Source organism: Nelusetta ayraudi, unplaced genomic scaffold (assembly GCF_046127955.1).
Source record: "Nelusetta ayraudi isolate G7.1 ecotype Tasmania unplaced genomic scaffold, CSIRO-AGI_Nayr_v1 ptg000088l, whole genome shotgun sequence".
NCBI lineage: Eukaryota > Metazoa > Chordata > Actinopteri > Tetraodontiformes > Monacanthidae > Nelusetta > Nelusetta ayraudi.
In genome coordinates, this window is record NW_027466138.1 from 1,056,895 (window position 1) to 1,083,895 (window position 27,001).

Genomic DNA, 27,001 nt, shown 5'->3' on the forward strand with positions numbered 1-27,001 from the left:
CTTGACCAGCCTCTGCGCAGTCAACAGTGAAGTACGTTGGCTCGAAGGCCTTGAGGCCAGTCTTGGCCACTCCAGGTCCGGAGACCTTGACCTTGTTGGGATGACAGCCCGCTCCAATATTCATCTGAGGATAATGAAAAACAAACCAATAAACCAGCAGCTCACACAGGGCGTCTGTGTAAGAAAGGTTGAGAGACGAGGGTGGATTTTGTCCTCTCACCCTGAATGGGCTGTCAGGGATGTTGACGCCTCCCCAGGAGATCATTGCAGTGTGCTTGACAGGCTTACGTGGAGTGTACGAACAACAGTAGGTACCATTTCCATTGTCCTTCACCTGTACGTCCACAGGAGTGCCTTCGCCATCCTGAAGATGTGATGGAAAGGTCAGCCAGACAATGAGTTGACTTGCACTGTAAGAAACCCTGCCGACCGACCCTCAAAAAGCAGTCAGTGTGTTTAGGGGCCACTCACACCAACCTGAGCAAGAATCTTCAAGGGAGCTTTTCCTCCTTGCTTGGCATCAACTGTGAACTCGGTGGGCTTTCCAACGGCCAGACCGCTGCTCTGAAGGCCCGGGCCGTGCGCCTTCACCTGACGTTTACACAAAGCAAACACAAAGTTTGAAACACTGCACTTTTGTTACTGCAGCCACCACACTGTGTAGGAGGCACGGTGCCTCCTGGGTGCCCACCTTGTCTGGGTAAAAGTCTTTGGGGGGTGGGGGGACGATCTCCACCATGAACGGGGAGTGCTGGATGTCTTCGTTCTTGCAAAGCACGTGCACGGCGTACTCCCCGGGCTCAGTGGGCCAGTAGCAGACATCACAGGAGCCGTCGCCCTTATCGTCGCACTCAATCTTGGCCTGAGATGGACCTTCCACAGAAAAACCTGGGGGAGGAAATGAACAAAATATGCAGAGTATTATAACGCAAATAAAGAGACGCAATTAAAGCTGCAAGCAAGTTTTTTGGGACCAAGGCTGCATCAATATGAGCTTTGTTTCATCACTCTAGGACTCCTGCTGGCCAAAGGGACATTTTTAGCGCTTGTTGGTGGCATTATAGAAAACACTGTCTTTCATTTTCTTCATTTTATCAACGTTTTAACCAGTCTTGACCTGCGCACCAAATTTCCAGAGGGTCAAATGATCCCTCAGTGAGACCGCCTCTATTTCAGAGACAGTCGTCACTTTGGCTGACTTACCCAGTGTTCCAACATTGTCGCCAACAGCCTCCACCACAAAGTCAGCAGACTTTCCCACAACACCGCCCTCCAGGCCTGGACCCCAGGCCCGGACCTTCTGCTGACCAGCTTCAGGACCAACTTTGACTTCAATTGGGCTGAAAAATAAGCAGAGAGTCATCAAGCAGGTGGACAAATTCAAGCAGAGCAGCTGAGTTGTCCCTGTGTGCGTGTGTGTGTGTACCTGCGGGGGATGTGCTGTCCGCCCCAGGTGATGGTGATGCTGTATGTTCCTGTTGTGGTGGGGTAATACTCAAATTCATACACTCCATCTCCCAGATCTTTCCTTTTGCACGGTTCGTCGAGACCCTCTGAGAAGACAGCCATTCACATTGTAGTATTAACAAACAAACACATTTCATATTAAAAAGGCAGTGTTGTACCAGGCTTTATTGATAAAGCTCCATGTGCGCGCTGTGACTCACTGGGTCCCTTGATGGAGACTTTGAGCTCTCCAGTTCCGGCTCCTTTGGTGTAAACCTTGAAGTCTGCGGTCTCCTTCACTCTCAGGCCTTTGGGTTGCAGGCCACGGCCCTTGGCTCTGCACAGGCTGGGGTTGCAGGCTGCGGAGAGGCACACACAGTGCGAGCGTAAGGGGAAGGGAGCTCCAGCAGCTCAGCCACACACAAGGTCAGCAGCACCATCAGTTTAGACAGGAGGGGGTGTGGAGTGAATGACGTGAAACAGACAGAATGGAAGGTTATTGGAAAATTCCTCCACCCCCGACATTCCTCTGGGTTCTATCAACCTGAAGATTTGAAATAAAAAGTCAAGGGCAAAGATGCATTTGAAGCTGGTGATGCACTGGACCCAGTGCATTATGTTAGTGATGAATGAATTAACAAATATGTAAACTGAGCATGTTGAGTGTCTATTTATTCATTTTAAATAAGAAGATTTAAAACCAGACCCTTGTGTCCTTAATAAAGAATGCCTTATTTTTCTGAATAAACACAATAAAAATAAATAAATAACTCAGCAAAAGACAAAGTCCCAGGAGTGGAGTCGCACTGTGGTGTTAACTCACAGCAAGGGAAACGCATTACAGCCTGAGCTTTGATGACTTAGTATGATATTAGGAAACATGGATGCATGCGCCAAAACCTACACTTTACAGAACAATGGCCAAGCCATGTTTTGTGGATTGCGTCATTGTTTTGAAGTGACGCAACAATGACTGGGTGGAGACGAGGGGTCCGTTCCTAGACACCAACTAGATTTTAATGATAGTGTGTTTAATAAGTGAATGAATAAATAAATACAAATCAGATTCACATGCCTGCCACACACACACACACACACACACACACACACACACACACACACACACACACACACACACACACACACACACACACACACACACACACACACACACACAGTGGGTACCCAAGAGAGGTCCTTGGAAACAGGAAATGACAGTGGACGGAAGAGGCTGTTCCAAAGAGTAGAAAGATACCATCAGGTCTTTGTCATAGTGAGGAAGGGACGAGAGGAGAAAGAGGACTTGGAATCTAGTGCAGAGAGAGGACAGCAGAGCACAGGACACGGTTTCAACAAAGAAAAGCAAGAGGAAGCACAGCACATCAAGAAGTTCTCAAACTTTCCTTCCTTTCCAAGACACATCAGTGGGACACCGGGGGCTGTGGCCACACAGCTGAACTGAGAGTTATTGGCAGTTATGCATCATAAACATTTCAAAAAGCTGGGAGGGAAACACACCGAGGCTGCGCTCACTGGGCCAACACTGTACAGCAGAGAGCCAGACGTGTTGTATCATGTGTGGTGCGTCGCCGCTTTTATCTGCTCGACTGAAGGAAAGAGGAGCAGCGGCAGTTTAACAGCAGGTTCCCACAGATGTGCGGCGATGAAAGGCTCAATTCTAAGTTTATGAACATATCCGCAAAAACCAGCTTTGAAAATATGAAAGCCGTGTCCTCAGTCGTGTTCAGACGACCTCTCGGCGCAGTCACAGTTGGGAAGAGGACGCATTCCATTCCTGTTCCGTACAGAATGTGAGCACTGATAAGTGTTGCATGTATTTTTATATTGGAGAGCGTCGCGGCTGCCGTGTACAGCGCCAGGGTCACGGGTTCGACGTGCAGCCAGGCCTTGCTGGAGTTTGCATGTTCTCTCACAGTGTCTCTGCGTGGGCTCCTTCTGGGTGCTTCGCCCTCCTCCCACACCACAGCAGGGAGAACTTTGTGTTCTCAATCACTGCTTCTCCAGTGATGGAGACTGAGGGAACACACTGCTGAATCCTTATCAAGAAGTAGAAGAACTGTAGCCCACTTTCTATAGTGGCTAGTCAATAAATTACTGAAATTAACAAATTGAATTGTGTGTCCTGCAAAATAAATGCCCAACATTTTCTCTATAAATATATAGATGTAGAAAAAAAAAACTCCGCTGTTGAGAAACGCTGCTCTAAATGGTTTGCTGGTGTGAGCCATGAGTGTGTGGAAATGTTCCTTGTTTGTACCAACAGAACAGGAGAAGAAGGGATGCAGCAGAAAGGACGAGAAACAGCAGTTTAGCAGCTGGAGCAGCGGGCGTGGTGCCCAGGAATGGAACTCTCACCCTCTCCCACGTTGACGGTGAAGGGGCTCCTGCTGATCGGGCCACCAGCAAAGGTGACGTAGATGGTGTGCTGGCCCTCCAGGGTGGGTTTGTAGGTGCAGCGGTAGCTGCTGTTGCCCTTGTCCTCAATGTCACAGGTCACTGTGTTCTTCTTGCCCGCAGGATCCATGATGACCACCTCCACCTCGCCCACACCAGCGCCTGAGGACCAGTCGTTCGGCAGGAATATCAGAACAGTTCCCGCGTCCTGGCTTTTTATGATTGGCAGATGGGCGGAGCAAATCGAGTGGTTGTAGTTTGCTGCTACCTGCTGTGTACACGTCAAAGTAGGTGGCCTTGTTGGCGATGTTGCCCGCGGGTTCGAGGCCTGGTCCCTGGGCCGTGGCCTTGCTGGAGTCTCCCTGCGCCATGCCAATCTCCACCTCGAAGGGGCTCTTTGAGATGTGTTGGCCTGCAAACAGCACTGTGACCTACAAGGCAGAAGGGGAGATTGTGGAAAGTGAGTGTGGGATCCACAAGAGCAGCCCAGCAGCAGCTTTGAGTTGAGTTGAGCTGAGGTCCACAAAGCAAATGAGAAACATTTCAAGTCGTTTTTATCGTCGGCGTTTGCTGCAATAAGGCGACAACAGAGCGGGGAGTGGGTTCCCAGTTTGGATCAATAAAGTACATCCATCCATCCATCCATCCATCCATCGCTCTATCATCCATCATCCATCCATCCATCCATCCATCCATCCATCCATCTCGCTATCATCCATCCATAAATCAATCTATCTCTATCATCCGTCCATCTCTTTATCCATCACCCATCCATCAAGCCATTTTGCAGAGCAGACAACAACACGTGTGTTTTGACCCCCTGATGCTGTGACCAAATGCATACAATAAATACTGTATGAGTTCATTTTTCCATTTAATGTTCTTTGAATAAAGCAGCAATGTTTTTCTAGAGGTCTAAAGCAAATCATTGTTGCAAGGCTGTAATACAATAATCTACTGTTATGCATCTTACGTATTTGCTCATAAAGTGGAACATTTCACTGAGGTAGGACAGTGGCATCATTACATTTTTGAGACTTTGCAATGCAGACTTGCAGTGCCGTGTCAGTGATGTGTTCTCATATGACTCATTGCATCACTGTGATGTCATGAGTGTACTTACCTTGTGCATGCCTGTGACTTTAGGGATGTAGTACACCGAGTATGTACGGTTCTTGTCGTTGTTGGCCGTCACTTTAGCCTGAAAGATTTGAGTTTTTAATGTTAAATCGTACACAAGAAAAGAAAACGTATATTAATTAATAATGAAAGTTAATAATGTGAACGTTGGAAAAAAACTAAACAGCACATCACCTCTTCTCTGTGTCCTGCAGGGTCCTCCACATAGACCAGCACCTCTCCCATCCCAGCGCTGATGGTCTCCACGGTGAAGGTGGCCTTCTTCATGACAACGTTCCCGACGGGCTCCACACCTTGGCGGAGACGGGTTGAGATGAACCGACGGGTCAGTGATGTTGATGTGGGACCGAACAGAAGCTTCTAATGAGGTGAGAGAGGCTGTTGCCTACCTGGCCCGTAGGCCCGGGCCTTCTTGGGGTTGAGTTTGGGTCGCAGAGGGGCACCAGGCTTCAGTTTGGCCTTGGGGAACTGGGACAGGTACGTCATGACCGAGTGCTCGTCCACGTTGGGGTCGACGATCTCCTCAGGTGTGATCACCTGACGCGACAAATAAAGCGAGAATCAGCAAAAAGAAGACTCGGCTTCAGCCTACTTCAGTTTGCATGAAGAGTTGTTCCATACAAACATATGTACATATACAAATACATGTATACATACAAACTACTATGAGCCAGTTAGAATCAAAGGGCTCGGGGGCCTGAAGAGGCCTGTTGTTGCAAACTCGAAATGAGTCGCGCAGTGATTTGATGTTGAAAACCACATGGCGACCTCTTGATCAAAGTACCTGCTGGCAGACCTGCACGCACACCAGCGTGCATTTACCCATTTGGTTAAAATCTACAGACTGATTTTTTTTTTTTCCTTTGTGCCCACAGAGGCAGAAGAGGAAGAGAAAGAGACGAGAACAACATCACAGACAGACAGAGCCAACCACAGAGGCACCTGCTGGCACGCAATGCTGTGCCAAGCTGTGCCAAGCTGTGCCAATCAAGCTGAGGTAGAAAGAAACAAAGTACAAATACTTTGTTGCTGCTCTGAAGTAGATATTTTATGTACATTAGTATACAAATCTCTGTACTGTACCTCTTACACTGGAAGAACACGCTGGTTACTTTTGTGTTTAAAAGTGTTTAAAAGATAAAATATTAAATAAAAATTGACGTAATATTACTATAGCTGTTGTTACCGCTTGAAGTAGAGCTATTTGAACTACGCTGCTGTGTAGTTAAATTTAAAAAAATGGCAACGCAGAGGACAGGATGTAAAAGTCAACCATCGTGTAGAAACAACACTAAGAAGCAGCGCACTGCTTTAGTGAATCAGGAACTGGAACAAGCCGAGCTAAAGACGCTGCCTTACCTGTGGAATGCCCAGCCAGTCGTCGGCTTGCTGCATGGCTTCACGGGCATTGTCCACTGGTTTGGTCTGGTCCCACTGGTCCCAGTCGGGACACAGCCCTGGCACACAGCAAAACACACCAGACTGACTTTAGCAAAACAACTCCACATTCAAAACACAGTTCAAAATCAAACATTTCCCCCTTTTCCATTGCGTCAAGCCAGATTTAGTTTTCCAACATGTTAAATACTCTCAAGCTAATGCTGATTCATTGCGAGTTGTGAAATACTTTTAAACCTCAGGGTTGTTATACCTGGAAATTAATTCATCTTAAAACTTTGGCTGAATAAAAGCTCTTGTTGAATTCTTATCTCTGTGTCTTAAGGTCACTGATGGTCCACAGATATTTCAAACATTCAAAGAATGTAAACACTCCTCCTTTATCTTCACTTCTTTCCCTCCTCTCCTCTCAGCCTTTCCCTCCTCACCCAACCATCCCATCATGCAAACAGTCAACACTCCCCTTGCTTCGGCTCTTCATCACCGCTGGGCTTCAGTATTTACTTACTTCGACTCAGGCCAGAATTACACGCTCGTACATTTCATCAATGATGACTTTCACAAAGAAAATACACAGTTGGTTGAAGAACCATGCACCTCACAATGGAAGAAAGTTGTGCAAATGTTTCTGTATAAATGTGAGGTCATTATTTTATCCAGGTCAGGTGACTGAGCTTCTCCCGCACCGAGCAGTTCAAGCGTTAACCACCAGGGGTTCTGCTGTTTATTCCAGAACTCTTGCTGTAGGCCAAACACATGCCGACTACTCATACAAACAAAACCCTCTCTGAGAGAGACGTCCAAAAAGTCTGAATCAACAACATGTTGCAGTACCTGGTGCGCAGCTGTCCACCAGGGCGCCCAGGGCGCGGCCGGTCTGCCAGTCCCTGTGGAAGTTGGTGATGGGCAGTTCGGGCAGCTTGTTCTGGATCCAACCCAGCAGCCGCTGCTTGGGCGTCTTCTGCTTGCCATCGTCCGCCTCCTCGTCCTCGTCCCACATGGGCATGGAGATGGAGTAGTGCAGGATCAAGGTCCATATCATACCCAGGATCAGCTTCAGGTTGCCATCAACAATGGCTTTAGAGTCTGGGGGAGAAAGGCTTGGAGTGATCTCTCTGCTGATGGCTTCAAACAGGAACAATAAATCACCTTCGCTCCTTTAAAAACAAAACAAACCTCCACAATCTGAAATGAATAGCTTCAAATCATGGCTTGTGTTTTGGAAGCGGCAACACATTTTTTATAATAAATTCATATAGATTAAAAATCTGACTTTAATTTCCAAACTTGATCAAATTTCTATCTTTGTGTTGTTTTTATTGGTTCTATATGTTGCTTAATGTTTCATTGTAACACAGCAGGCAGACTTGATAGCAGCACTGGATACTGAAGCAAACCTTATCTAACGTTAATGATGGCAGCAAAGGACCAACACAGCGTTTGTGTGTCTGATAGTGCTCACACACTATCACACACTCTGGTAACTTTCTTCAAAGAAGCTCTTTGAACGAGTAAAGTTGGAAAATATTAGAGCAGGAACACTCTGACCTCATGTATGTCTTGTTGTACAAGTGGATTCATTAAGACTGACTGACTGGTCTTAATGGCTTAAAGTTGCTGAGAAAGTCTGGAAGAGATGTGTTCAAGCTGTGTATGCACAGCCCACTCGATACTGCATTACTTGACTGACCGTTAGCAGTACAGTTTGCAGCAGTGAGGCTACTTTATCCTTTGGGAACAATGTTTCCAGTTCAGACAGTGTTTGTGTAAATACCCCGACTGCCACAGGATGATAAAGAGTCCCTTGCTGATGAATTAGCTTTAAGGACCTCAGTAGGTTTCCACTGCAGAAGATAGCTGCATCTTGAGAGAGGGAGGGGCTTGGAAAAGAAAAAACTGAACCATCATGAAAAGGATTGTGTACATTTCCAGATGAATCGTATTGATATGATTCAGGAAGACATAGATTCTGGGTGAAAATGCTCTACGACAAAGTCCCCGCCCTCATTTCTCCCTGGAATGGCGATGTTCTGCAAAAGGCTTTGATTGGTCCATTTAAACTCCAGTCCAGTTACACAGCAGTCGCACTGCAGAAGAGGCCCAGCAGCTCATAGCGTCACTAGCAGCAGTGAATGGCATTTGTCTTTGTTTAAACACAGCAGCATATTTCACTGCAGAAAGAGGAGAAAGTGATGCAACCAGTACCTCGCCCAGGCATGTGAAAGCAACACACACACACACACACACACACACACACACACACACACACACACACACACACACACACACACACACACACACACACACACACACACACACACACACACACACACAGAGTTGTTGCACAAGATGCAGCTGATCCTGGGAGATGATTGCTCTGCTCGGTCCAGCTCGGAGGAAAGGGTGGAGCAGTGCGTCTGCGGAGGAGGGAAACTCTCCAGGGTCTCCTGGGGAACTGTAGGTGTTGCTGGATATCCCGTGTGTGCACCAGTTTAACCAGGAAGGTTTGAATGCCTTCCTATGGCAGCAGGATGCCTGAGAGCTTTTAGTCAAGATCTGCCCAGGCTGCCAGTTTGCTGCTGGAGCTTTTCCTGCCATTCACAAGGTTTCAGCACTGATAAGAATGCCGACTTAGTGAGCGTGGCTCGAGCATGCCCTGCACTTCCAGCATTGCTCATTCCGTTGTCTGCTGCTACTGTTTGCTTTTTGTCGCCCAGTCTGGGAAGAGGAAGTTTCTAGCAGCAGCAGTAGCAGCATTGATGTCTTGAATTATCCCCGTTTCTGAGCTATTTAGCTTGAGGTAGTTGTGGTTGCAGTGGGGGGAGGGGTAACTCCTGCAGTTAAAATATGGTTTTTGGTTGGAGGTCCAAACCAGAAGCAGGGAAGTACAAGACGAGAAAGAGGAGCAGAAAAAGTGATGCTGCTGGGAGACGGTTTGAGTTTTATATCAACGCTTCTTCACAGAACATGGACAACTGAGCACTGCGGTCCTTTGGTACATGAAAGTTCCGTATTAAAGACAATGGAAAGATTTCCCCCACTGCATAGTGATAAAGCACAGCAAGGTCAGGCAGAGGCCCTGCTTGGGCGAGCCACCAGTGCCAGAACCGAGTGTGCTGGACCATTACAGTAACTTTAGAGAGAGAGAGACAGACAGACAGACAGACAGACAGACAGACAGACAGACAGACAGAGAAAGAGAGAGAGAGAGGGAGAGAGAGAGAGAGAATACTACAATAACAGTGCAGAGAGGATACAGCAATAGTGAGATGGACTGAAAAATGAGATACACTACAGTATATGGTGGCATTTGGACTCAGGGCTTTTAGAACGGTTCTTGCATAGGCTGCTGCATAAAGCAGCAGCAGCAGCAGCAGGGGTGGGTGTGTCAGTCACAGAGCGGCTCATCCGCCACTACAGCAGTTACACACAGTGAAGAGCAAGACGCACTGAGAGGAGCCAGACTGAGCTTCTTCATTACTGACTGAGAACTTTTCAACAAACAAACAAACAAACTGATTCACGAGTGGGTCACGAATGACTTCACTGGCTTCTGTAGTCTCATTTAATGGAAATCCATCTAAACTTCCTGCAGGCTGTGTCAACAGATATTTGCTTTAAGGCAGTGGTTGTCAACTGGTGGAGTGTCAGGACCCACACACTGTTTTTTCTTCTCGTGTTCCCAAAGTTATGAAATTTATTCCACAAAAATAAAAACGCTAGTCCACTTTCTGTCAATTCAATGATTTAAATTATTGAATTCAATTGTAAAATAAATGCCCATCCTTTTCTCTCTAAATATATGCATATATATTTTAAAAACCCTTACAAAAAAAGAGAAGTGGAAACTGCCCACAAAGCTGCGACCCAAACAAAACAGCTCCGCGACCCACTTTTGGGTCGAGACCCACTAGTTGAGAAACGCGGCTTTGAATCATCCCTGTGTGTCATAGTGTTATCTACTACTCCCAGTGTTTTTTTATTATTACTCTTCTATGACTCTATGACTATGTTTAGTGTTATATTGTATCTAGCTGAAAACTACCTCAAAGAAAATCTCATTGTGTGCACAACAACAACAACAACAATAAACAATCTTGAATCTTTAATCATAGAAACTAGATTTTTCCAGGGTGGAACAGGAACCTGAATGTTCCACAACAAACCAGTGTGACTGAGGCTCTTCCACACAGGTGACACTGCTGCACCACACAGGTGAGGTGATGCTGCTGCGCCACCTCGCAGACCTCCGACCCGACAGACTCAAACCTCATCCCAGCTTTTGTGAGGCGGCGCAGTGATTGAACTCGTACTTGAAAATGTGCGTTTGTGTGTTGTGCGTCTGCAGTCTCTCTTTTGATACACAAAGTCGGCAAACATGCGAGGAATCCGGCAGCATTCCCGACAGGCCACGACACTCCCAGCCTGATGGAGCCCATATACGGACACAGACTGCCGCAGAACACCCCCCCCCCCCACCCCCACCCCCCCAGAGTTCTGACTCATACCCTCCCCTCCACTCTGCTGGAGGGGCTGTGTGTGTGTGTGTGTCTGAGGCGGCACTGTGTGGGTCTCTAACCTTTGAGCCGGTGGTAAAAACGCACATTCTGCCCCCGAAAACTCCCATGACTCATCTGTTTGGCTTCTGACTGCAGGGCCCCCAACCCCCAACCCTCAAGTGACATCAGTATGACATCATAGCAAGCCCTGACCCCGCCCCCTCCCCCGCTCCCACCCTGCTTGACCTGATCCCACTATATCAGGGAGTCTGAGCTGAGGGGGGGCAGGCAGAGGGAAGCTTGAACAACAGCGGCGGATCTGCAGCAAAGTTCAGGCGGTGGTGCAACATCTGGAGGGGATTAGTGCAGAGATGTCGGCCGGCCGGCCAGGAGGAAACAGCGGCAGGTCACTGCAGACCTGAGGGGGACCACAGAGCTCAGAGGAGTGAACAGTCACCCAGGAATCCATCACATCGCAGCAAACCTGCTGCCGTGGCTCTCACTGCAACACTGCTTCTCCACAGCTGGAGTCTCACCACACACGTTGTGGTTCCTAGTCGTCAAGTCGCGACCCACTCAATCCAAACAGCTCCACGGCCCCACCTTGGGGTCGCCAGCCACCAGTTGAGAAACACTGCGCGAAAAGCATTTGCAGTGGTATGATTTCAATGTGCCTTCACATATCTCATTTCTGAAGGACCGATCTTGGGAGATGTTTCTACCAACGTCAAACAGAGTTCCCCCAAGATTGAACTTTTTTGCATTAAAAAAAACTGCTCTGGTTGACAGTGAAATTCCCAGCAGATCAGCAGTTTGGGAAACACTGCAACCGCTCCTCCATTCAAAGACACCAACGTCCCCTTTGTGATGCTCAGTTTGAACTTCACCAAGTGGTCTTCACCACGTCCAAGTTCCTGAACACAGTTCACTGGCCGTCACGTGGTCGGCAGATTAGCTTTTTGACCAGTGGGGTGTGTGACACACAAGGACTTTTGAAGGCATTTCTGATTTTTACAGATACATTTGTAGATTTTCTTGCGAGTCAGAAGGTTTTATTAAAATGATTTTCATCATTATGTCTTTCCTTGGCAAGCATTTCTAGATTCACACACAGCCAAGTACCATTGAGATCTATATACTGGATGCTTATGTGTTTTAGGAAAAATATGGTCTCAATACTTTTTTCATCAATATAAAATAATACATTACATAATTCTATGCTGTTGTATATTGTTATATGTGCTGTTGTATGTTAAAATTCAGCAGACCTGTAAGTTTAGAGCTAGATATTTTAAAAAAAAAAATCATTGTTGCATAGCTGCATGTGCAATATTTTCCATATTCAGGGTTGGACACAGACAATAAACACTGACAGTAACCCTCACACTAACTAACCTCATGTACTCTCTCACCACATACATACATCCATGCATGCATAACACTGTACTGACTGTCAAAGATCCTAACAATATAAGGTTCAATCCCTCACCAGCTACACAGTGGAATTACAACACTACACTTTATTCTTTACCTCATCTGCTATCAGAGCTCTGACATGTGAAATGAAAACCTGTAGAAAAGAACATGGAGGCCATAACTGGAGGTGCACACTTCATAAGTCAAGACGAAATACACACGAGTTGAGGAAATGTCAAACATTCCACCCGACTGTTCCGATGAACTGATCTTTTTTTCTCAGAAAGTGCATTTTATGATACATATTCATCAGTGGAGCCCTAAACTACAACTAAAAGTCTCCTAAAGTCTCCTCAACCTTCTCCCCCTCCTCCAGTTCAACAAGCTGCAGTGGAGCTACTACACTTCCTCCTCTTCCTTTCTACTCCTTCCAGTCACCCTCCCACTATCCCACCCTCCCTCCCTCCCTCCCTCCTTCTCTCACTCCCCCCCCCCCCCCTTACTCCCTCCGCCCCTCCGCTTTCTCTCTCTTCAATCCTCCACTGGAGAAAAAAAGTTCCTCCTGCTTTTTTAGCCTTAAAAGGGCAGAAGCAAACTGGATCCTGGCCGGCCTCCAATTCTCTGGGCTCTGGTTACAAGCAGGGGGAGGGAGGAGGAGAAGACGGGACAGGACAAGGGAAGCAGGAAAGAAAGTGGAAGGCAGAGAGGGCAGGAAAAAAACTGCTGCGTTGGGACATTTTCTGAAGCCACCGCTGAGAGGAACGGCTGCAACAGATGGACCGAGTTATTCTACCACAATATCAATTAAAGTCAGGAGGTCGCTTCGATTAAACAGTAAGAAAAAAAAGAGGTGAGGTTTGGTTTGATAGATGCAGAGAGAAGGACGAAGACGGCAGAGTTTGAGAGAAAGTCAGGAGCTGCTGAGGTGAAAGGAGGACAGAGTCAGCAAACTGCTGGTTGAAGAGGGTTTCATTAAAGCTTGAAAACAAGCGAGTTCAGACGTTATCTTCATATAAAATATTACTGACATGAGCATAAGCCAGGTCATGTAGGAGCGATGATGAACGCTGCAGACTTAAAAGCTGGAAGAGCAGTTTTTTTTTGTCATCAAACATTTTGGCTCAATTCTGCACATAAACTGAATTTTTCCAAGGATGTTCATGTTCAACTAGCTTGGTCTGAACATGAGGCATGAAGTATGGCGGCACCATTCCAACTCTGATGTAACGCAATGATTTGAACGCCACTGTAGCGCATAGGAATGTGCACTAATTCTCCCTATCCACTTGGCCAGGGCTCTCCAGCCGGCACAGACAGGAAGTTATGGGAATGATAATGAGCTGGCAGGAAGTGATTCATGTTGACCAGAGCGGTTAAACACCGCTGTATCTCCCTGTGCCCAACATTCATTTCTGCCAACAGTTTGACTTTAATCTGCTTTCTGAAGGATGAAGATTAAGTGTGTCGTATATGACATCTCTTGGTAGGATTCCAGTGGTGCCACACAGCAGCGGGCCACCAACACCGTTACTGTGACTCCAGCTTAGAAAGTCTCGGTAGCACAACTGCTGGTGGCTGGTGTTAGAACGCAGATCAGATCTGCGCTGAATCAATTCATGATTGATTTCACCAAGAGCTCGACAGCTGACAGTCAACTGCAAAAAACTGGCTTTTGAGAAAGTCAGACAGATCAATGACATAAATGAAAATGGTCGATTCCAGTAGAAAACAACCACTATCATCACTGACTAAGGAGAGGTTGGTTTTGGATGTGGCAGGCCTTTGAAGGCTCAATATGGTTTCTTTAATTCAGAACCGAATGCAAAATGGAGGATGATGGAGAAGCAGAGCAGAAAAGATGATTTATGACCTTCTTTTCGTTTTGCATTTTTGCCACTTTAACTTCATTCGACTACAAAGCCAGGCTGAATGCTGGCATCCAAGCAAGTGATGTAGTTCCATATTTTACTGAATCATTTTCCTTTGATGAAACAATGGTGGATGTTAGCCTTGCGTGCACACTGCAGCTCTCTGCACATTCTCACCATCCTCCAGCAAATGCAATCAATGAATCTCCACCGAGTATAAAATCTATATAACATTACAATATAAGCGCGCTTATATACAAGACATCCCGGTTCCGAGGGCAGGCAGCGAGAGGAGCTTCACAGGCAGTAACAGCACTGGGCGGCTGGCCCAGCCAGTAAACAAGGAGCACAACAACAGCAACAACTCAGAGTGACATCACTTCTTATTGTCGTTATAATGACGCCAGCGGTTCTGGAAATAGCCAAACGTGTTTTTCCCCAGAAGTCTAATCAGCGCAAAGCTGCTTTAATGTCCTTTAACTCAAATGTTTGGGAAGGTCGATATAATAATAATAATGATGCTCGTGACCGAGTTAGTCGGTGTCTTTAATAAGGCAGAAACAAAGAGACCAAGGAACAAAGTTTGTGCCTTTGATTTGATTTGACGCACTTGAACTGTTTTCTATTGAACTGTCTTTATTTTTATTTTATATGTTGACATTGTTTATGATGGGACGCTACCAGGTTACATGAAGGCCAGCTAAATAAGTAAGTAAGCCAGTCAGTAAATAAATAAATACCAAACATCTACTGATAGAGATCCAATCAAATCTTTTAGAACACCAACTCAAAACTGGAGGAGAATTCCTATTTTTTGTCCTCAAAATGATGTTGCAATAACAGCATTTTTACTGACGCACTGTACGAGTTGGTTTTGCAACAGCATAATGATAGGTTAGGTTCCCTTATTTGAAAAAAAAAAAAAAAAAGGGGGGGGGGATATTGACCACATTTCTTTATTATGTAAGAGTGTAGAATAGGAGACAGAAGGTTGTTGCCACACAGGCTTCACTCTAAACATGCATTACCCCCGCAGAAGGACAGAAAATCCCTGTCCAGGATGAAACCTCAGCTGCACATCTGGCCCAGAGACAAAGGCCTCCAACGCTGGCTTCACTCTCTCTCTCTTTGTTTTATTAACAATCCAGTCCAACACTGGGTCAGTTCGACAGAGGTGAAGAAGCAGAGCTGCTCTTGGAGAGAGCCGACACTCCCAAACCGTCTAATTAATAGGAGAGCAGTCTAGTGCGCGCGTGTCTATATCAGCTGAACGCGAGGATGCCGAGTGAACAATCGTGGCTGTGCTGAGCTCAGTGGAATATTCTAGGAGCCATTTAATCCCATCTGCATACAAATACAGACCGAGGGCAGACTACATTGAAGAGTGATGAAATGATTCATTCATCTTCCATAGCCGCTTACTCCCGAGCTCAGGGTCACGGGGGGTCTGCTGGAGCCTATCCCAGCTGTCTTAGGGCGAAGGCAGATGATGGTGATGAAATGATTTTCAGTGCTATTTAAAACTACGCCGCAAAGAGCAGATTAGTTGAGCAACTTGCCGGCGTGATGAAGAACGAGCAGATAAGATACTGTAGTGACTCTTATTCATCCCTCTACTCTACTAGATGGCGACATCGCTTCTTCAGAACTGCATCTGACTCACGGTGTGTAAGTTTTTCCAATAAATTCACCACAGTAGTCTAAGCACTCAATGGGTAATGATGACAACTCAAAAAAAAAGATACTGGTCAATAAATAGCAATATAAGCGAGAGACAAAGGGTGTGGTTGACATTTCATGGCCAACGCCCCTTTTTAGACCTGTCAACTAAAGGATTTTGGGACTTAAAATAGAATAAATGACTGATGATTAATATCCAGTAATTTTTTTGTGAGGTAAAGTGATTGGATGTTTAACTTTTTTGAAAGTTGGATCTTGCAATTAGAGCATTGACGAAGCTTCTGGTCTAGCACTTTGGCAAACAGTGGCATAATTATCACAGTTGAATTAATATTAATCCAATTAAAGCGAAACGCAAAAACAGCACTTTGTGCAAACATAAAAACACAGTGGGAATCTGAGGCTTTACATCATTAATGTAGACCAGAGAGAAGATTTTGCGGCTTGTCCCAGTCACCTGTTGGATGTCAATGTTTAGAATGCAAAAAAACCCTCAAATTAAAGGAGAAATGAAAGAAGGTGTGGTTGCATCAAGTTCCGAGTCAGTGCAAGTTCATCTCGCGGAGAAACATTTTCACCTTTCAGCAATCTACAAAAAGGAGAAGAAGCTGAGGGCAAGGCCTTCAGACCAAAGACAGTGGGCGGGTTGAGTGCATCAGGCTGGCCAGTGATGGTAGTTAGGTAATTTGTGGTGAGGCTTAGCAGGGTGTGCCCTTTTTCTGCAACTCTAGGAGGAAGTCGACGGAGGGCTGGCTGCTCTCTCTCTCTCTCATCTCCCCATGAAATGAGTCAAAATGAGCAGCAGTGTGCATGATGGTGAGTCAGTCGCACAAACAGACAGTCAGAACTGACGACCGCTGCCTCATCCTGGATCCAGACGACCATCGGAGCAAAGCCAACTCGCACACAATCAACTGATGGTGGAGTCAAAGAAATGCACAGGGACAAAGGGAAGCCCGGTTTGAACAGACTCCATTTGAATTTGTCTACTTTTTCGCAAGACCAATGCCATGAAGCCACAGCAGCACCATTTTGTCTGCAGGTGTCTTCCACTGCCTCACCTTATTGCCTCTGGTGGCAGACAGTAACACCAATGGCAATCAGAAGGAAAACAAAGACATTAATTAATAAGGCTGGGGGTGCAAACCAGTGACTCATATTCAAGTGACTCAAAATCCCGAACATGTTTCCCTCAGTCCAGGTGGGGCGAAGACAAAGCCATGGTCTCCATGGAACTTTTTCTGGGCAGATAGAACTTCTTTGCCAACAGTTTGCTCAGGATTTACTGAAAAATCATGCAAAAAAAAAAAAAAGACTTGCGTGTTCTTATTGAAGTGCAAAAGTAGCGGCACTGAATGTGGCAGGCAAATTCCCATTAGAAAGCTGATTTTATATCAAACCAAAAAGTCTGGAGCCAAACCCTGTGGACGCCTGCAGGGATCCGCAACAGCAACAACCCCCCCCCCCCCCACACACACACACACACACAGCAGCAGCAGCAGCACGACATGAGCACAGACAATAGGCCTGTGTCTCTGTTACTAGGCCTGAATGGCATCCCGGCCCACAGAGTTTTGGGTTGGCCCGGCCCGGCCCGGCCTGGTTCGGCCCATCTAGGGCGGTATGGGGGTAGGGGTTTGGCTGAGAGACCCGCCTCAACTTTAGAAGAGCGAGAGACAAAAGCCCTGCACCCATGGACACCAAGAGGGGGGACACGCCTGCTTTTTTCTGCTGGACACAGACTGTGACTGACACAAACCAAACTTCTCAAGTGTCGCAGCACAGAAGAGAAGAAGAGAAGAGAAGAGAAGAGAAGAGGAGAAGAGAAGAGAAGAGAAGAGAAGAGAAGAGAAGAGAAGTTCACCGGCTGGGAGGCTAGAGGGGGTTTTCACCACCAAACTGCAACTTGCAACCAACTGATGTGATTTTTTATAATCTTATACACGGGTGACGCCTGAAAAATTCATGATCCTTGTGACAAACTTCAAGCATTGGAAGAAACAACCGGTCAAAAGATGAGAGTTGCCTGCTGAGAAGATTTGAGGATGACTTTTGAGGTCTGCACGCCAAACTTGCAATGAGCTTTTTTTTTTTTTAACAGTGTGGCGCAGCTATTCATTCATTACCCTGAGTGCAGTGCAGTGCAGTGGATCAGAGACACTCACCGATGGACACCAGCTTGATGCTCTCCTTGTCCAGGAACTCCAGCGCCACCGACACGTTCTCCAGCTGCATCTGGCGGAAGGTGGGCCTCTGGTTGTACTTGCGGAACATCTTCTTCTGGGACAGCACCTCCAGGAGCCCGATGAGCCGCAGCCCGTCGCTCAGGTCGATCTGCAAGTTGCCGATGCGCTTGTTGACGCATTTCAGGTGTTCGTTGCACCAGCGGGTGAACGTGTTCTGCTGGATCTTCTTCCACGGCGCGTCCTCGGCCAGGTCCTTCTCCGTGGCGGGCATTTCTGCGTCCTTGTCCGTGGAGGCAGCGTTGGGAGCGGGCGAGGCGCTCTGGTGGAGCCGGGGGTGTGAACCACTCATTTTTATGGCCTCGTCTGCCTCTTGGTTCGCTGGGTCTTTTTCTTCGGGGTGGAGTCTCTTCGGATTCGGCTGGCCTCTCTCTCTCTCTCTCTCTCTCTCCCTCTCTCTCTCTCTCTCTCTCTCTCTCTCTCTCTCTCTCTCTCTCTCTCTCTCTCTCTCTCTCTCTCTCCTTCAGTTTGCGAACTTGTGGGTGTTTGTCTGAGAGAAAAGAGGAAAGAGAGGAGAGAACATGAGCTACGCGTTTATAGCCTGGACACAGTTTGCATGGAGAAGATTCAAGGAAGTCTGTTTTTTTGTCGGTAAATGTGCAACAAAGTTCACAATTCACGTGTTTTTTTTTATTTATTTATTTTTTTTTACGACGTCACGTGAGAATTCCACCTTGTAAAGAGAGCCCCAGATACCAGTTCGTTTCAATTCACGATTCGCCGTCAGCGTCGTCTCTTAATCTCACCCAAACAGTTTCTTGAGCACATACCTTGTTCGCCTTACGGGGGCGCCAAAGTCAGCAGAAACGAAGCGGCAGATTTCACAAATCTGAATTGCAGAATGTTATAAAGTTGAATGTTACATTTTTAATTAAAGGTTTCCTTTAAAAAAAAAAAAAATGTCGGTCCAAGATTGCAGCTAACTAGCAGCAAGACCCTTATTGTTCTGTGTATATTCGAATATGAGAACCGTTCTGAAGGCAGGAAAACCAAATGATTTTTAGTGTACTGCAAGTAGGCCAATATACTTTTATGAATATACTTATGGGCAGAATGGTAAGCATTTTTTTTCACCAATATTTTAAAAAAAAGAACACATAAATCAAGCCAATCAAATTAAACACTGGACCTTTGAGTGGGGGCGGGGCAAAAACATTTTTGTTTCAGTTTTTGAATAGTTGACAGAACAAGTTTAGGAAATAAACAACGGGTATTTAACATATGACAATGAACATTATGCAACTATTAAAATATATATATATATTTAAGATGATAAGTTTAGGAAATGAATGGCAGTTTTAAGAAGTCACTTCACATATTCTCTTGGTCAATTCGAAGTTAAAGGGTCAGAATAGTTTGCATGTGTAATGCAGTGTCATGAACAAAGCAGTCCAGTCTTAGATTCAAACCATCTCTAATTAGCTCCGTACTGTAAAAGTAAATTAGAGTTCAGCTGTTCTACCCATCCGTTTTCTATTGCTGCTTTTTCTGTACTTAGGAATTGTGATTGTTACTGAAGTCTCTCCCAGGTGTCTCGGGGTGAAGGCAAGGTCGCACCCTCGCCAGTGTATTGCAGGGCCACGTAGAAATACAACTCACTGTTCACACTCGCACCGGAATGCCTGGGGTTTAAATAGCCACAGTAGCTATGATCAGTGATAATATGGGACCAGGGAATTGCTGTTTTCCAGTCTAGTTGGTTAGTAGGACTTCAAATTGAGTTCTGAGGTCTGTTTGAATGGTAGTGCATGTACACTGTTTGCTTGAGGAAAAAAAATTAATAAAGTAGGAAAGCAAGCTCAGGGTCTGACATGATTTTTTCATCCTTTCTGATGCTTTGGAATGAAGTGGCATCTTTTCATGAGTGTCTGAGTGAGTCGGGTCGTCTGGCCGTCTTTGACTGCTCTATCAGTGCACAGAGATAACATCATAAAGTAGAACCTCTGCTGCCTGGCCAGATGGACACCAGTAGCCTCCAGACATGTTTGCAGTGACTCCTGGGCCAGAGGAGACCAGTCATTAATCCCTGTAACCTGACCTCTGACCCCAGGACACACCCAACTGCGAGCGTTATACACAGTGACCATTAATCCATGGGAATGTTTTATTATTCATTAGTTTGGATGAGTACTGAATACATAAAAAATGATGCCAGAACAAAAATACTATCGCCGGCATCTTTCAAGTAATCAATCAAGTAATTTCCCTGTGACTCAGTATTTGAACGAAATAGTGTCTGTTGACTATATTTAACAAAATATAATGAACTTTTACTACAGGCTTTGTTGTTAAGCCAGGTATCAAAGTTGTTTAGTGACTCTGCACATGCAGAATACAGATGGTAACCAAGCAGTTTTGATATCCATGTTTTGCATGTTTCCATTGTACGTTCATTTTCAGAGTGGACTGTGAGATTGAGTCGACACTGGTGGCACAAAATCTTTTGTATGCAACCATGCTCTGATGAAAAGGTTTGTTTGAAAACTGGCTGAGAAAATGACAATCATGTTGTCTGTCGGCTGTAAATACAGATTTCTCTGGTCTTTACTATCATTATGTCACCAAATGGGGAAAGTGTGTGTTCTCACATTTTTAAAGCGATAGTTAAATTTTTTGGCAAATTGTCCTATGACCATAATTCCTCCAGTCAGTAGGTGCATTCCCTTCAATTATCACTGGCTGCTGTTTTGTCAGCAGGAGCCTTCTGGAGTTCCTGGATTGTGTGTTTGATGAGTTTTAAAGGAGGGAGACCTGAACCGTTCAACTCCACTTTGGTTTTGTCGTTTAACGATTGGCGGTAACTGTTTCATACGACTAATGTACCTAAAATCTTAAAAGAAAAGAAAATAAAACCCATGGAAGTCTTGGAAAGACTCCCTCTCTGGAAAGAAGAGGACAGTGGCGGCTGTAATTGCAGTGGGAGAGACGTGACTCTGCAGCTTTTGACTAAATAAGGAGCTCAGTGCCAGGAGCCACACTGTGGCCAGGAGCCATCCAGAATGCCTTGCCTTTGTGTGTGTGTGTGTGTGTGTGTGTGTGTGTGTGTGTGTGTGTGTGTGTGTGTCTGTGTCTGTGTCTGTGTCTGTGTCCGTGTCTGTGTGTGTGTGTTTGTGTGTCTGGAGAATCTAAAGAATGCCCCTTCGCCCCTCCAACACAAAACCCTTACGTCTTACTAATAGTCCACAAGCCCCACTAATGCAACATGCAAAGCAACATGACAATAGAACATACACACACACACACACACACACACACGCACACACAGCATTATTTGCTCTCAGACTGTATAAACTTGGCTCAGTGGTAAAAGACCTGTTCAAATGATTCGGATCATGATGACAATCGTGATGATAATCGTGGCGGAACAAATCCTGCTATCAACAGAGCAGAGGGACAGAAACCCTGCAGAGAGGAAGAGGGGAGGAAGAGTGGAGGAAGAGGGGAGGGAAGAGGGGAGGAAGAGTGGAGGGAAGAGAGGAGGAAGAGAGGAGGAAGAGGGGAGGAAGATGGGAGGAAGAGGGGAGGAAGAGTGGAGGGAAGAGTGAAGGAAGAGTTGAGGGAAGAGGGGAGGAAGAGGGGAGGAAGAGTGGAGGGAAGAGTGGAGGAAGAGGGGAGGAAGTGGGGAGGGAAGAGTGGAGGAAGAGGGGAGGGAAGAGGGGAGGGAAGAGTGGAGGAAGAGAGGAGGGAGAGTGGAGGAAGAGTGGAGGGAGAGTGGAGGAAGAGAGGAGGGAGAGTGGAGGGAGAGTGGAGGAAGAGAGGAGGGAGAGTGGAGGAGGAGTGTATTGTCAACAGGTAGGCTTGTTGGAGGAAGACGGCAGGAGGCTCTCTGCCTGGTTATTTGGCTCCCTCTAGTGATTATCAGTGGATGCTTCACAATAGAATTAGTTCTCGAAACTAATTCTGAATTTTTAGTTGTTACTCATCTCGTATATCTCACACAGGTAGAGGAGTATATCTGACCCAACTGTGTAGCCGCTGCTGAAGAAGCATCTCCTTGAGAAGCTTGATAGAACACTGGAGCAGCACCACTGCGGTTGGTCCCACACTGTAGCTGCTGAGTCCAAGGCTTTATTAACACAGTCAACGCTTTAGTGCTGAGTGCTTTACAGTGTTTTCAGTGTGAACGGCCTTTTCCACTCGCTACACCCTCCCACAAGTTATTAGTGTCCACTGAAGAAACACAGCAGACCTGAAGAAACACAGTAGCCCAGGAGGGGAGAACTTAGATATATTTCAAATAATATCAATTATTATACAGCACATCACTTTTTATTTGCGTGTGTGTGTGTGTGTGTGTGTGTGTGCAGTATACGTATGCTATTCAGAGCAGAAGAAATATCTCAATATGACATCACAAGGTGAGAAAAGATGCAACACTTAAGACAAAAAAAACTTGCAGTTTCACTTCCAGAAAATTTACCTCAAAATTAAACCTCAACAAAATATTTGTATTTGAATTCCATGCAAACCAGTGCATTCAGGAATTAAACAGTAAAAAAGACAGCTGGGAGTTTTTGCTGACAGCTGCAGTATAAAGTTGAGTTGAACGCAGTGAGGTGATACTGCTACTGTGGCACTGTATGAAAGTGTGCCGGCGGCGGCGGCTGTGGTGGCGGCGGCGGCGGTGCGTCTTCGCACGCCACACCCAAGAGGAAGGAACTCGATTAAGATGAACATTGAACCAGTCAGACTGAACCGCTGACACTTCGTGGAAAATGAGTTTGGTGGCGACGGAGCCTCGATAAATGAGTCAGATGCACGGATTGCAGCAAAACTATAACTTCCTCCGTGGTCAATGTGTGTTTGTATGGGTGTATTTTGGTGGTTGCCAGGCACAAAGTACCATCTCAGAATAACAGGACAGACTCTGAACTGCTTGAGGCTGCGTCTTGACTCTCCACTTTTTACTTGCTCGACTTTTTTCCTCTCCTTGATTATCTCATTTATCAAGAAAGCAATGATCTGCCATGTCATGAAAAAAACATCAACCCCCCCCCGAGCCAATCACACTCAGTCCGTCTGAAAAGACAAACAGTCGCATTCCGCCCGTGTCTCAGATAAAGGGCTTGCAGAAGAATGCTGTGAGGTCACCATGAAATAGGCTGCCAGAAAAAGCTGGAAGCAGCTGGTTGTGAGGATTAAAGAGGTAAATTCCACTGATGCAGTCATCAGGATGTTGGGGAGGTCGGGGTGGGCAGTGGGCAGTGGGAAGTGGGGGGTGGGGGGGGATGGGGGGGGTGGAGTGAGGGCACATGGGATGGCACAGATGGACAGCGTCGGGGTTAAACTAACGAGAGGAGGATTTTCCTTGCTGTCAGTTCAGTGTGAGCCACACTTCATCGGCAACGCTGCTCATGTGGAGGAGGAATTGAAACGCTTTACAACGGTGTTTCTCAACTGGTGGGTCGCAAGCCCAAAAGTGGGTCCTGTAGCTGTTTTGATTGGGCAATTTCCTTTTTTAAAATCTATATATATTTATAGGGATTGGGCGTTCATTTTGCAGGGCACAATATTCAATTCAATAATTTCAATAATTTATTTAGTAGGCATGATAGAAAGTGGGCTCGCGTTTTTACATTTTGGGTAAATGAGTTTGGGAAGCACTGGTGTACTGGTGTAGGACCACGACTGTTGCACTGGAATAACTTGTTGTTCATGGCAACATGTTATCCATCCAAGAAGGAACAAGACTTTGATCGTGTGTGTGTGTGTGTGTGTGGGAGGGGGGGGCTTTCTCTGTGTCCACCTTCCTACGGTGTGACACCCGTTCCCGGCGGCGGAGGGCGCAAGTGATTCCCCCCCCCTTTCCTTCCCCCTCCCCCTCCCCCTCCCCCAGCTCCTCCCGACCCCCCGGTAAAAACCTCCGGCGCTGTCAGTGTCCGTCTGTTACCTTATTTGGTGCGCAGCCCCCTAAATGTACCAACAGCGAGATGCTGCAGTTCAGCGCGGCGAGCGACAGACAACGAGCGCGCGTCTGTGCGCCTCAAGGAAAGGAGACGCGCGGCAGCTGGTGGTGGTGGTGATGGGGTGTGGGTGGGTGAGCCGCATCAGACACACGTCCACCTTTACAACGTGTGATGCCTCGCCGCCGCCGAAGTACAGCGCTTCATATGTTTGTGTTGCATTAAAACAAGAACAAGAAGTCATCCGTCCCGGTTCCGTGCACCGTCACGCGGTTGTTAAAAGTTAGACTAGACTCGAGTTCGATCCACAACACCTGCCCGCAGCTTGCCAACTCAACAGCAACACGGAACCGCTCCGAACAGTTGTCACAGCGGCGCTCAAAAGTCCAAACAAAAGGACAAACACTTACATGCGTGTCGCTTGTCTTGCGCTCCCTCGAGTGCGCGTCCGCGTCCGCTCGCTCGCTCGCTCGCTCGGTCTCTCGGTGGGTGAAGTCAAAGTTGTGTGCGTGTGAGTCGCAGCAGGTCACGGACCTCCCTTTCCCACACGCAGCCAGTCCCTCCCGGTGGCGGTGGTGGGGAAATGGGTGTGATGGTTGCAGCCCTGCTGGTGGCGCACAGAGGAAAGACGCAGATGGAGCCTCCGCGCGCTGCTGCCTTCTCCCTCTGCCTCTCCTCCACCGCTGGAAAAGCCTTAATTGGTAAACGGTGAAATGTGAAGGGGTGTATGAGGGTGTTCCTCACTCTCTCCAGCCCTGCGCCTTTCCTTTTTTTTTTTCTCTCCCTCCTTTCTTTCTTTCTGGGGTGACGTAATCACCCGCGCCTTCGGGATTTTAAAGGTATGACGTGACCCTGGAGCGCCAGAGAAACTCTTCTCCCGTCATCGTTCAGCCTGAGACAGATCCCCGCACTCACGGGGCTTGGAGTGGGGTTGGGGGTCAGGGGTCAGGGGTCACATTGCTTAAAAAGCAAATGGCTCATGTTCAGAGAGGAAATGAGCTCTTCACATTAAAGTGAGCACGCAACGCTGTTGTCACAAGCAGCTATGATTCAGTCTATTTACTCACATCCATCTGCAAATTGTTGTAAAGTTTACAGATGTGCGTAGAAAACATGTTGATGTCCTTGTTCAGTGTGAAGAGGGTTTACTGTAAATGACGTAATATGCGTGCAGGGGTGAGTATTAGAATGGCAAGACATGCCGTGACCTACTGCCATGGGTTTTTTGGCATTTTGACCACACTTACACACACACACACACACACACACACACACACACATACACACACGCACACGCGTGTGTGTGGTGTGAATCATAACGTATCAACAAGATCCAGATGGTTACCATTTTGTTTGTGTTGACTGTGTCAGTGACATCATCAGTGCGCAGCTTGTTGTTACATCACCGCAGACTGTGGCTGCAAAACATGAAACTTTTAGAGGCTTTTCTAGAGTTGGAATGGAATGTGAATAGTCAGGGATGATGATATGTTTCAAACCTGATTTATGGAGTTTGGATGGCCAGTGATTCTGAGCTCAAAGGGATATTTCCAATGAGAAAGTCGTTAGGGATGCCTTGCCATGTGTGTTGTTGAACTCCTTGGCCTGAGCTGGTTATTACACAACGATGTCAGCATTTGACCAATCGTGTTGATTAGTGAATTACACACGGGTGAACTTGGTGCTGATGGAGGCTGGTGTGGAGTGGCAGACAGAGTGAGTGGTTGAAACTGAGCTGGTTTAGAGTTGAGTTGAGGCTCTCATCACGCAGCTTCTCTGCTTCTGCTGTTCAAGGAGCTTCAGAGGCAAAACTGTTAAACTGCTGGTGATTTTGCACTCTGTCTTGTTTTGATGGGTCTCTGCCTCTTATTCTTATTTTACACTCACAAACACACAGTTTAGCATCTTTACACGCTTGCATAAAGCACAAAGACGTGAGGCCGAAGCGCAGAAACTGAACCAGAACCAGAATGAAAGGCTCATTAAATTCCACTTGCAGGTGATCTGACGACCTTCTCCCATCTCTTCACCAGCACACTTTCTTGTCTTACACCACTTAGTCTGTCTGGAACCCAAAGTCAACACTCACGTGGATATAAAAGCCATGCGACAAAGAGGACTTGATGTATGGAAAAAAGCGCTCATTAAATGAGACGGAGCCCATGTTTAGACCTGAGAACTGTGAAGCCGCTTTAATGTCCAGCTGAGGCTCAGAAATCAGTTACACAGCGAGGACACTTTAAGACACAAGCAAGTGTGTGGACACGTTGGCTGGCAACTCGGTGCACATGACACAAATGAGGTGACAGTGAGTCAACACACTCGCTGACTTGACAGAAGCTCTGGATAAACAGAGGTTGGCGTGCTGACATTTCAACTGTAACATCAGTGCCAGTGGCTCATTAGAAAGCACCAAACAATGTCAGTGTGTGGTTGGGGGATTTTCTTCATTTTCAGTTTACTCATCAAGTCCCAGCTTTGCATTTTCAAAGGAAAGTCCATCCTATAATGTCCTCCCACACACTCCCTGTGTGTGTGTGTGTGTGTGTGCTGATGTGTGTGTGTGACTGCAGTCTTTCCCTGCTGCTTGGACCTGTCTGTGAATCTTACACATTCCGATTAGTTGTAAAAAATCTGACTTCAAAGAAGCGGGCAGATTCCTCCAGCAGCAGTGCCTGAGGGAAGTGATGGATGCAACTGTCCAGGCCCCAAGGAGGATCAAGAGGTGACAGTTGTTCCAGTATTGAATTCTAAAACATTTTCCTTACTGCTGTCTTTCCCAAGAGACAACAGTAAGTAAGTGAGGGGTTGGATGTGGCTCATCACAGGATACTGAGGTTCCATACACTGCAGCTAGATTTTTTTCGTCAGTTAGAAAAGGACGTAAACCTCTTGCAGAATCACAATTATGCAGGGGGTTCCAAATTTGGCATCATTTTAAAGGCTATTATCTTGAAAACTGCATCTTAACTAAGTCTAGCTTAATGAAATTG

The 27,001-nt window shown here is 46.5% G+C and overlaps 1 protein-coding gene across 4 annotated transcripts in view; it reads right to left on the reverse strand.

The window, feature by feature from the left end:
• flna (filamin A, alpha (actin binding protein 280)) overlaps positions 1-24,691 on the reverse strand; it is a 42,341-nt gene extending 17,650 nt beyond the window's left edge. For all 4 annotated transcript variants that reach the window (XM_076045932.1, XM_076045930.1, XM_076045931.1 and 1 more), the window contains exons 1-16: positions 24,419-24,691; positions 18,028-18,595; positions 7,234-7,485; positions 6,361-6,458; positions 5,391-5,538; positions 5,176-5,294; positions 4,985-5,062; positions 4,130-4,292; positions 3,823-4,023; positions 1,668-1,805; positions 1,427-1,553; positions 1,204-1,340; positions 692-888; positions 478-591; positions 221-364; positions 1-124 (exon numbers count right to left, since the gene is read on the reverse strand). In XM_076045932.1, coding sequence (XP_075902047.1) covers positions 1-124; positions 221-364; positions 478-591; positions 692-888; positions 1,204-1,340; positions 1,427-1,553; positions 1,668-1,805; positions 3,823-4,023; positions 4,130-4,292; positions 4,985-5,062; positions 5,176-5,294; positions 5,391-5,538; positions 6,361-6,458; positions 7,234-7,485; positions 18,028-18,397 — 2,410 coding nt within the window. In that variant the 5' untranslated portion in view covers positions 18,398-18,595; positions 24,419-24,691. The remainder of the gene's footprint in view (positions 125-220; positions 365-477; positions 592-691; positions 889-1,203; positions 1,341-1,426; positions 1,554-1,667; positions 1,806-3,822; positions 4,024-4,129; positions 4,293-4,984; positions 5,063-5,175; positions 5,295-5,390; positions 5,539-6,360; positions 6,459-7,233; positions 7,486-18,027; positions 18,596-24,418) is intronic.
• Between the last annotated feature and the right edge of the window lie 2,310 nt (positions 24,692-27,001).